At 40.2% G+C, this 11,810-nt stretch overlaps 1 protein-coding gene across 5 annotated transcripts in view; it reads left to right on the top strand.

Moving 5' to 3' along the window:
- Positions 1-607: 607 nt before the first annotated feature.
- Positions 608-11,810, top strand: part of LOC142384172 (CUGBP Elav-like family member 2) — a 30,792-nt gene continuing 19,589 nt past the window's right edge. Inside the window, exon 1 of one of the 5 annotated variants that reach the window (XM_075470194.1) lies at positions 608-838. In XM_075470194.1, coding sequence (XP_075326309.1) covers positions 726-838 — 113 coding nt within the window. In that variant the 5' untranslated portion in view covers positions 608-725. Of the gene's footprint in view, positions 839-3,584; positions 3,898-4,361; positions 4,459-11,810 lie in introns of those variants that run through there. The other 4 variants (XM_075470193.1, XR_012770030.1, XM_075470195.1 and 1 more) reach the window with 4 other exon arrangements.

The raw sequence follows: 11,810 nt of genomic DNA, 5'->3' as shown, positions 1-11,810 counted from the left end.
CTAAAATGCTATGTCTATCCCTTTTAACTCCATGATAACAGTGATGTGAGGCTGTCAGGAAAATTTCCACCTGTCACCTACGTGTTTATCATCAGCCAACTGATGGAGTATGATGTGCACTTTCTCTCGCTCAATGGAGAGTGTTTATAATGTTTACCCACAGTTGTGTTTATGTGCAGTTTAGGTGCTCAGTGATGGGCAGATTTCTGGTATAAGGGTCAGCTATGATGGCTGCAGTTTTTGGAAAATTAGGATCATTAAACTAATTTGCCTGATGATGGCCATTATTTGGGCCACTTATTCAAGTGGATGCTGGATCCAGAGAAATGTGTCACAGAACCAGGACTGGATCTGGATGTGAGATTTTGTGGCATCTGTGTCCTCTACTTTCCCCCTGGCTGACAGTGGGAATAAATCACCCATGGTCGATATTCTAAAGTTTTCCAAATATGGGTTTCAATTAGTACAAGAGTGCTGCTGTGGATACAGCTTTACAGCCTGAAAACTGGGCTGCCGCAGGCGGCACAATGCATTAGCACACGATGAGCTGTCAGAGAGGATTACTTCAGCCACCACAGTCAGCGAAGGGGGTGGGCGCCACTCTGCTGCACTAAACCAAGGAGAAAAGGTGGGCGGGAGACAGAGAAAAGCAGAGAATCACATAGAGGAAAGAGGGAAAGAGAAGAAAGTGTCTGTTGCACCGGTTGGATTTTTCCAGAGCACCGATGTTGGAACACTCTTCTGAGCTGGCCCTAGTGCAGAGTCTGTATGCCAACAGCATGCGCTGTCCCCCCTCTGCGGCCGGGATCACTGTCAGGAATGAGGACCTGCCTATGAGGTACGTTGGGACTGGCCCCTCATTCAAATTTGGGCTGGCTTTTGTGGAGCAGCCCGTATTTGGACTGCCTCTTTGTCTGGGTTGATATTGTCATAGGATGTATTGTTTCCAGCGGAGGCATTATCTCATGCTGTGCTGGGCAGGACAGTGTTCCTCTGCATGTGGTTGTGTTTTTTATTTTATTTTATAAAATTAAGAAACCATGTGTGAGTGAGTTTAGCCATTTTATTTCATCTTATCTTCCCTAGACGGAAATGATAAAATGTGGATGGAATGGTTTCGTTTTAAAATGAAACAAAATGAACCAAAAGAAACATAGTAGCATTCACATGTTATTTAATTGACCTCCCACTTCATTCAAAGTTCCTCAAGGGCTCAGATATTAGCGAAATATAGAAATAAAAGAAAATGAATGTGTCGGTGATGCAGATGTTTGTCTTCAAATTACACAATCCATTGAGAAAGAGCAATCTGTGTGATTAAATATGACACAAACAAAGACCTTAGTGCACTGAGTCAGTCAAAAACAATTCAAGATATCAATTATCTGTGAAATAACAGGAAGGAACATTTACATACATCATACAATTTGCATAAATTAGGTGGAACATCTACCCTGATAAGGCACTGATGTATGTGCTTCGAACATCTTGTTTCAGTAGATTTCCTCTGTGAAGCAGATAAGACGAAGTTTGCTCGCTCCATTTTGAGAGCCCTTCAGCTAGTCGCCATTCGGCAAAAGATTTCACGAAAGGCAGAGCTGAGAAAAAGTATGCTTTTAAGTAGATGTCGTTAAATCTGAAGCTGACCTATTTCCACCCTGTGCAGTTTGTTACGAAAGAGCACAAATTCAAATGCAGGGGGATGATTATGGGTGAATGGGACTCCAGTTCTACTGCATGAGGGGGGAATTGTTTGATGTAAACAACAAAAGCATGGTACATGTAGAGGATTAAGAAGGGATTACAGTAGTAATAATCTGAGATTAGGAATTAAATATTTGAAGGTGCCAGCAACTGCACATCTTGTGGAATCCACTCCATCAAACGTCTCTTAGAAAAGCAGATGCGTACCAAATAGAACATGTTGGATTATTATATATTTAACTGCGCTGTATTTATTGTACATACCCACACATGAAGCAAGAACTGCTCTTTGGAAGATTTCTGCTCTGTTATTGGCAAACAGAGCCCCCTCACACCCAGATCTAATTGAGTCAAAGAAAATATGTGGACACTGCAGATAGGATGACATTTTTGTATTTAACCTCCATCTTAATAAAACCTGATCCCTCAGAGAAGGTTACACTACCATTTATAGCAGCCCTTCAAGCTTGATGCTGGATGGTGGGCCTATCTGTATGCATGGCAAAATAGTTAGCATTATCACATTATGCACACAAACATCTTTCAGGCGCTGTTTAATAGAGCATACAAGGTACTGGTGCCAGGTTGCCTTGAAATTGCTATGGATACAAGGATTAAGTCGGATTTCACAAATGGGATGTTTCTTAACACGCGCTATGAATAATATTTTAGGACTGTGCAGCTGCTAGGGCAATAATGAATGGTTCGATAATTGGGCTAGCTCCCTAATGTCTCTCAGCTATGGCAAACCGTACTTGACAACAAAACCCCCCACCCCACCCCACCCCCTGCCATGGTGGAAGCCTCGCCCTGCAAGTCCAGCACAACAAAGAAAGATAGGCTCCCCCTCCCCCAGAGAGACAACAGGCCAGCACAAAGAGGACTATGACCTATGACCCAGGGGAAAAGCAAAAATACAGAAAGAAAAACTACATTCTACTTCTGGCATATCTGCAGTGAAAGGTAATAAATAAAATGCAAAATTATTCGCATCTATTTATATAATCTAATAACAAAAAAGCCAGGGGCCTAATTTAAGAGTCTTGGGAGGGAAACAACTAAGCTTGATAGACCATTCATACTATATTTAAACACATTCAATCTAATTGGTATCATGAGATCCCTTACTCACCCACAGACTATTCTCCTTTCACAGTCAGTGGTTGAAAATAAATATCACTCAGGCACTGCAATGATGTACAATTTTACAGGAGATGAGCTCCTTTGTACTATTCTTTTTCACTTCTTCCTCGCGACGCTTTAGTAGTAGATATTGTTGACAGCTTTGTTTACTTTTTAATAAAAGATATTATACAATAAATAATGTAACAAGCTTTTTAGTCACAGCATATCGATTAAACGAGTGGCTCCCTAGCTTTTAGGCATCTTTAAAAAAAAAAAAAGAAAGAAAAAAAAATAGTAAGTGGTCTGGGTGGGTGAGGTTTTCTAAATGTGCAGTCCATCAAGTGGTGGAGCTTTTAACAGCCTTATTGGTAATATTTTGAGAAATATTCAGATGATCCAGTACCTCTCCAGAAAAATGAGAGCAACCCCCCCCTTTAAACTTTACTGTTACTCTCTCTGTATCCCTGCACGTAAAACTGGGCTCAAATTAGCTTAATCTGCAACAGCTAGCTTATTAACATAAACTGTATACTGCAAAGGGCCGTGTTTCCCTTTAAGGTTTCAGAGTGTCTATCATTATGATAGTGTAATGGCGAGATTACAACAGGTAATAGTACAATTAGGTTAATAAACTCTCCACGGAATACCACTTGCGGGCCCTAAAGGGACATATCGTAATTTTAACACGGGGACAGAAGCGCCGTTGCCTTGCAGGGCTGCGTGGCTTCAGACTTTTGTTGATGAGGCCACGCCTCTGGTTCACTGCAGCTTGGTAAGCAGAGATACAACCGTTTGCCAGGGTTTATTTCACTCGGAGACGAGGGAGAAATAAGGTGGAAGGAGCTCGACAGGCACTGGTTCCCTCTCTCATGCAGCTTTGAAGAGGAAGACGCCCCCTCCCTGCACCTGCTCCACTTCGTCTTCTCGTCGTCTCGCAGGAGTTGAGCCTCTCGCACTGTGCGGGCGTCGCTTCTCATTGTTCGACGTTGTTTTGAGCATGACTTCGACGTACAACCTGGATTTCCTCCCTCTTGCCGAAAGTCGATTAATGACTTCGAGTGACACAATGTAAGTAGTCCAGTTGTCGATTTCCGCAGTGTTGCCACCCGAGCTCCTCGGAGACGTAGACGTTTGTGAGTGTTTTGAGCAAACAACACAGTTAGGGGCGAGTTGGGAGTTGGCTAGCGTTAGCTTACTGGGATGCTAATGTTGCTAATCATTAGAACAGTGACGGGTCGCTCACCTGGAGTTCAAGTTGTTTGTCAAACTTTTATTTTTAAAAAGGGTGTAACTTTCACGTACGTTATTTAAGTGGAGTACAGCGTCACCCACAACTTCAGCAGCACACAGTTTCTGAGTTTACACGTATTACTCAAAAAGTAAACGCAGTTAGCTAACGACGTTATTCGACACTACGCGGGGCGCTGTAATAGTCAAGTGACATGTGCTTCCGGAGATCACACGTTTCGGTATCAGTTCAGAAAAACAACCTTGACTAGCTGGTCCAAACTGTGTCCCGTTGTTTTTGTGTGTTACTGTTATTGTACAAACAATACTTGTCCTTTTTTGTTTGGTGCTTCATGTTGCACAAGTGAACAAGTTTGCGTTGAAGTGTGGTCGACCGAAACGGTAGGTGTTAAATGTGGGTTCATGGGGAAGTACTCTCTGCAGAAAGACTGTGAAGTTGGCTTTTAAGTTTTAATACATGTTATAGTATTCACAATGTTAATGATATCTACAGTTTTATTCAGCCCAAGGCTCTACAGAATGAACAAACCGTGTTTGTGGACAGCAAACGAGTCATCATCCCAGCGTGCTTGACGCACTCTGTGTTGCTGCTAACGGTTAGCAGCAGCCCACAGACAGCGGTGTTCCCGTCCATGTTGGATGCAGAGTGCTTATTCTCAACGGCTGAAAACACGTGGTTTGCTCCATTATTGAGCCATTAATGGAAATCTTGTGACAGGACATGTAAACAATTAGAGGGGGAGACTCTCACTCCTGTCTTGTCCACGTAACACGAGCTAATCCTGTTTGGCAGAAACAAAAAGTCACAGCTCGCTTAAACAAGATTGTTTAAAGATCCTGAATGTATGCAGTTTTAGAATTAAGCTCTTTCAGGCAAAACGTGGCATAGTCTTTTCATGTTATAATCTCACACTGTGGAGGAGAAGGGTACATATTTTGTTTAACAGGGTATTATAGATGGATTCATGTTTTTTTTATTATTTTTTTTATCCGATAATAGGGGTGGGAGTCACACTTCAGATGTGTGACGATGATTATTGGTGTTTCCTTTTCTCTTGACTACTTTGTACCTGTGGTGACATGTATTTATGATAATCTGTAACTGATTTACTTTATTACTTTATTTAAAAAAAACCAAATCAAATGCATGTGGCAAATTAACTGGAAGGCCACATTTGTCGTCATATTTCTGAGCATGGAACAACAGTAAGAGAGAAGTTTTCTTGTAAATGTACTTTTAGACATGTGTAATGAGTGAGATAATCACCCATTCAGGTTTTAGTTGCTAAACTGCGCAACATTGTACAGAATCCCTGGTTCTAAGCCTTCATGTGGACTGAAACCCTTGTCAATAGAAATTGCTTTCTTGATAATGATGGGGTGTCTTCTCGTGGTTTTGGTGTTTCCGAAATATTTTTGTTAGACTTTATAGAAGTCGAGGTGCTCCCATTGTTCTAGCTTTTAATGCTGAGGCTGCTGGTCGGAGTTCTGGCTCAGTCATCCTCTTCATGCTAATAACTGTCCAGGTGCTTCTCTTTTTCTTTTCCAAGTCCCTCCTTTTGCATTGCAGAAATCTTACCTCATCAATTACCACATTGAAAATCTTTTGTGAATAGATTAAGAATCTTCCATGTCCTCATCTTCATGCATGCAGATGATAAATGGTCGGTATTACAGTAACATTGTAGTATATATATATATATATTTTTTTTTCCCACCCCTGGCAAATAATGCTAACTAAAGTGGACTGATTTGCATATATTTTTGGATGAAGACACGATCGTTGGATAGTGAGGTTCAAAATTCTTGTTTTATTTTGTAGATGGAGGGAAAGCAAATTATGTCCCCAGAGACTTTTTCATATCTCTGTTTTACAATGTTTCGTAAAATTCTGTGAACAGCCAGGAAGAATATTTTGTAAGAATGTTCCATAAATCAGACCAAGAATTAAATGTGAACAAACCTTACTGTGAGAAACTTTATAGATAGGAATAAGAGTGGAAAGTTTAAAAAAAATCTCCATCTAATGTTATGGGCTATGAATCTGCAAACATTTTTACTGGTAACTATTGTGTGCAGGATAACATCCATCCATTTTTTTTTATATTTATACCCACGTCATCCAACTCAGGGTCACGGGGGGAGGCTGGAGCCTGTCCCAACTGTCATTGGGCAAGGGGCAGGGTACACCCGGACAGGTCGCCAGTCCATCACAGGGCCACACACGAGAAATCACGATCACATAATTATTTTCAAACACCGTAGAGTTTTGACGTTAAGTTGATCGGCTGCAGAGACAACTCTTGTGATTGAGCCTCCATTTTGTTTTACTCAATAATAAAACGGAAAGCTATTTGCCATCAGACTGCTCATTGTAATATGTCAGTCGGATGTCAAAGATACATTATCTTCATCTCATTAAATGTGCAGATTTGTTGGTTTTCTGGAGTTTCCATAAACTGCAGTGCACTTTAATGGTATTCTACCGTCAAATTTTTTAACCCTCTGCAAATTTAGTTGGGTAAATTCATGTTTTTTCTGCAAAGGATTATATCTCGTGTGACCGGTAGTGGTGATAAGATCTTGACAGAGCTGCATTTGATTGATTTTATCTGTCTGGTTGTTGACAGTAAGAGTGACTATCTGGGCTTAAATGTGATCCTTTGGCAGCCAACATGGCCATAGTGCCACGCCAGTAGGCTAAGTATCACGGTGATCCCTTTTGTTGTGGCCGACGAACTGTTGATCACTGTGAAGTGAAGGATCTTGGCACTGGGTACAGGGGCTGCTCAGCCCAGCTGTTCTTTCCTCTTTCTTGGCTGTGAGGGTTGCTTTGGGTGAGTGCCATGCAACCAGATGTTAAAGACCAAGAGCAGGAGGGCTCTGATCTATGCTGTCACCTGTTTTTTCTGCTCCTGCTTGTTTTGTGAGTTCATAATTGACTCCCCTGGAGCCATATGCGCAGTCTTGAAATGCTCATAGTCATGTTGTACATCTCCAGTGTGTTTGTGTGTGTGTGGTGGTGGGGGGGGGGTTGATCGAAGGTCTTAATCTTCGCAAACAAAAGACACAGAGGGAGATGGATACACAATTCCAAATGCACCCTTTAAGTCCATAAAATGATCAATATTTGGCTTTTAAGCTATTAAAGTTGATGCTACAGGTATGTTTCAGAAGCAGAATTGACTACAGACTCATGAGGTCTTTGAATAAGTACCTTGATATCTGTTTATTTAGTATGTTTAAGGTTAGTATGTCTTTGACTGAGGTTAGTGTCTGCTGTCTACAAAAAGGGAGTCAGTTGTATGGTTTGAAAGAAGCTTTGTTAAGTGGGGAAAAAGCCAAGTTTAGCCTTAACTGATTGGATTGACAACATATGACAAATGGAAAACCTCTTTTGGATGGATTCTTTTGTGGAGGTAAAAAAAAAAACCCATATGTGCTGTGAGTGAATCATTCATTAGAGTATATTGTAACGTTCATTGGATGTCATTTTTACTAGCGACTACATTCTTTGTAAGGATTTTGTGCATTGCACAAAGCCCTAAAAACTGCAAGTGTCATGTGAATTATTTTCTGACAACGGTTCCACAATACATTGACAGTCAAACAACAGCTTATGATCTTGGGGGTGGTGAATGAGGGAGTGATGACAGGCGCAGCTACAGGAAAATATACAGAATTTGTAAAGTAAAAGCAAAAGATGTGGTGTGGGAGGCTTCGTATTAAACCTCTGTTTCATTTCACAGCTTGAAGCAATGGGTGGCTGAGTGTGTTAGAGAAGGCAGATTCAAAGTAATCAAGTGCAATTGCTGCTGTTACTAGGCATCATTAGAGATGCATTGTTGATGCAAAGTTGCACCCGAAGATTTGAATTTATTCTTCATATTTTAGTTGGATGTCTGACTGTTAGTTCGCATGAGCTTTATTTCAGTAACGTCATCCATAACCACCAGGGACACTTGGTGTGATTATGTAGCTAATGGTGCGGGCCTTGCCATCAGATGCTGGCCGTCTGTTAACATGCAGCCCATTCAGAGGCTGATTGAACTTGTCTGTCTTCATCAGGGGAAATGCAGCAACGAAATTAGGCACATTTAAGCTGAATTGGAGTTAATATTAACAGGTCGACGTCTTAATTTCTCCCCAAAACCACATTGTTGGTATGGTAATCGATTGATAGATTGCTGCTTTCTGCTTTATTGTGAGATGTAGAATCCATTTTTAGCTGTCATTTGTTTTGCTAAAATGCAAGTCTAAGCGTTTCTTGATGACGGTTTTAACAATTGTTGTTCTTTAAATCCTGTTCATGTTTCCTGTGGCTAGTTTCTAAGTGACTACTTAAAGTCTGTCAGGAAGCTCACAAGGATATTTTTATTACAAGCCTTTGAACCCTTATTCGTGCTGTCCAAGAATATTCTGCCTCTTTTTGTAGTAGCAGAAAAAATAGATGAAGCAAAGAGGGCCTTTTCGTTCTACTTGACAGCTGTCACAGATATTACAGCAGCGTTAGAGGCATTCTGTGTCTCATTGAATTGGCTTATTATGGACATTGTTTTTTTTTTTTGTTTTATGTTGTTGAGAGTATTGGTAGCAAACAGCTGTTATAGTTGTCTTTTTATTTTTTTTCTCTTGGCATGATTGCTAAAACAGCCTAAGGCAAAAGAGCAAGTTTTTGTTTATCACTGAAAACAAACCCGTATGTTTTTGTTACACGGTAAAATTTGTTGGATCAATTTTTAATGAAGGCAAAATTGTCAAGTTTTGTCACCTTGGAAGGAACATGCTAATCATTTATAGTCGATATTATTTTGAAATGACAGACGTTTTCACTCGATGTTGTTAACGTTGCTTTGCTTCAGTAGTGGTGGAAAAAAATTATATAATCAGACACATGTTTTTCTTGTTGTGACCCCTCATGGGGTTAGGGATGACTAACGTCCAAAAACACGTGCTGAGCTTTCAATATCATGCTCATAACCAAGCAAATTGGCTGTTTTTCTATTATGGGCACAGCAAAGGTATCCCGGGCATACTTGTGCGGTCAGTGCGCTCCAACAGGAGAGACACACACACACACACACACACATCGGATAAATCACTGGGTTTTATGGGCGGCGCAGCAGTAAGCATGCTACTGTCGCGGCTCCGGCTTTGGATGACTTGTCAGCTGCTGCAGGGTGTCTTGGAGCACAGCGAACTGCCACATCGCAGGGCTGTTTATGGAAACACAGAAAAAATGCTTCAAAATACATCCGTTGTCTGGCAGTTGGTCTCGGGAACAGAGCATTGCAATTCTGAAAATTAATTTTTTCGTGAGTTCTTTATATATAGAAAGAAAAATGCAGCACCAGCCTTTTGTGCTTTTTTTTTTATGTAATATTTACTCCAAAGCAGGGCAGAATATATACAGTAAACCTTAAATGTAAAATCTACTTAAACACATATGTATACTGTTTATCTGTTTTTATTAATCTTTATCTAATCTTATCTAACAACATCTAATAACAATTTATTTTAGCCAAATAACTAAAGCTTTGCAGAAGAGCTTTTGAGTGTGATATCCAGGGTCCAGCAAGCCAGCTTTGCTTTCTGTCTGCTGTCATGCGACTGTCTTCATTGAGCATTCATTTAAGATTCAGTGCATTAACATTAAATCATAAAAAATGAAAAAAGTAAGCAGTTGTGGCTGTGAGAATTGGATGGCTTCCCTTGTGGTTGGCCTTTTCCTCAGTGTTACAGAAGTTCAAGCTTGTGGTGACGGAGCAAACGATAGAAAATCATTGGAAATGTCAGTCTGGTTAATGGGTTTCATAACAGTTGAAACCTTTTGCATATTTAAATATCACGTCCTCAAGTCACGTCACTTCATTATAAACAGCAGTTTGGGTAACAGATCCTGGTAAGTATCATCTGCATCAATACCACTATTGATCAAATCCTAATTATATCTTTCTCTAACTGGCTATGGTCAGGGATTGGCTGCAAATATCAATCATTGCTGGTTGGATTTACATTTGAGCTGGAAGATGGTTGATGTCATAAACAAACACTGATGCAGCCTAACTCAACGGCAGACTTCATCTGAAGCTGAGATGTCGTAAAGTTGACAATCTGTAAGGCAACAATGTTATTTGTGCACTTGATCGATTGGACTGAATCTATGCTAGCCTCAAGAGTTGATATGATCACAATTAATTTAACGATTTGATGCATCTTAAGGTGCATCTCAGTGTCTTGCGCCCTCAAATGACTGTATAATGGCACAAAGTTACAAGTGTACAATTTCCCATTGCCAGGAGATGTGTTTACCTGTGGTGTCGTGCCTTTAGGTTGACAGAATTTGACTTAAGTTCTGTGTATTACTATTTCCCCCCAGGGGACAACCCTGTAAGCTAATACAACAGGAGTGGATTGCTTTGCACTATTTCCTACAGGCAGTGGTGCGCCAGAATTTCTGATCAGCACATTTTTCTGAGTTGATTATTTTTGACTGAACGGTGGGAGTCAGACCCTCACAGCAGGACTGAGCGTGAGCTGCCAGCCACCATGTGAACTGCTAAAATTGATCCATGATGTCTCTTTTTTGTTTTGTCAGTGAGTTAGTGCTATCTGTTTCAGAGCCTCCCTGTGAAATGCCGCTGACAGTAAATGTGTTCAATCATTTGACATTGTGCTGAATACCGATTAAACGCTTTTCCGTTGCTCTGGGGTCCATAGACGCAACGGGCAAAGTGCTTTTGCCTGCAGATAATTGTGAAAACTGTTTTAGTTTGTGTAGTTTGGTTGGCAATAACTAGCTCAAGCTAATGCAAACCCGGGACTTTCCAATACTACCATGGTGGGAGAGTCGTGAGTTCACCTTCTGGTTCCATTAATGTCCCGAACATGCAGCAGGACTCTAGTTATGTGAGCTAAACTGTATCAGATGTTTTGTATTGATAGTAAATACAAGAAGATTTCATAAACTGGTAAAGTATGTTACTGTAATTGTGTCGTCTCCCAGCTTGGCAACTTAGTTTACAATAGCGGGATTAGATATGAGCATTATTTCTTGTAACATCATGATCATTCGAGTCTAACATGAAGAGACTGGGATATATTATTGAATAAAGCTTTTTATTTTTTTTCTTGTTGATTTGCTGTGTTTGATGCTTTGGATTTTGTCAGGTTGGTCATTGAATAGAGGATTGACACAGTCATTTTGTTATTTGAAAGTATGGAATCTAAAATATAAATAACCTGATGTTTACTTTATCTTTAGATTATTAGTGTAATTGTGGCTGCTTCGCAGTGAACATTGATAGGTTAGTATAGTTTAATCACCACATGGAAAAACGTGTATAGTATTCTAATTTCTTGAAGTGAAATTTTTCAAAAGAATCCAACGAGTTTGTTTGCCGTCGGTTGTAGTTGGATACTTGGATATTCTTTAGATGATCTTGGGTATGATTGGGCTTTCCATTCTCTCCACTTGTCATTGTATTGTTTTTATGAAAAAAAATAAAAAAATTTGGACAGACAATTTAAATCATTTTAACGTCTTGAATTACTTTTATTATAAAAATGGGGCTGTGTAGGATGGTGAATGAGTGTTATTTTGTTGCATAGCTCACCGTTTCGGGTGAGATGAATAAGCGCAGCTGCAAGGGTCTTGGAAGCCGACTGAATGTTAAGAAGACTCTCTGTCAAAGGAAGCCTTCTTGTTTTCAAATGCCCTGACAAATCCAGTT

This window comes from Odontesthes bonariensis, chromosome 7, assembly GCF_027942865.1.
Source record: "Odontesthes bonariensis isolate fOdoBon6 chromosome 7, fOdoBon6.hap1, whole genome shotgun sequence".
Classification (NCBI taxonomy): Eukaryota; Metazoa; Chordata; class Actinopteri; order Atheriniformes; family Atherinopsidae; genus Odontesthes; species Odontesthes bonariensis.
This window is presented reverse-complemented; position numbering and strand designations above follow the sequence as displayed.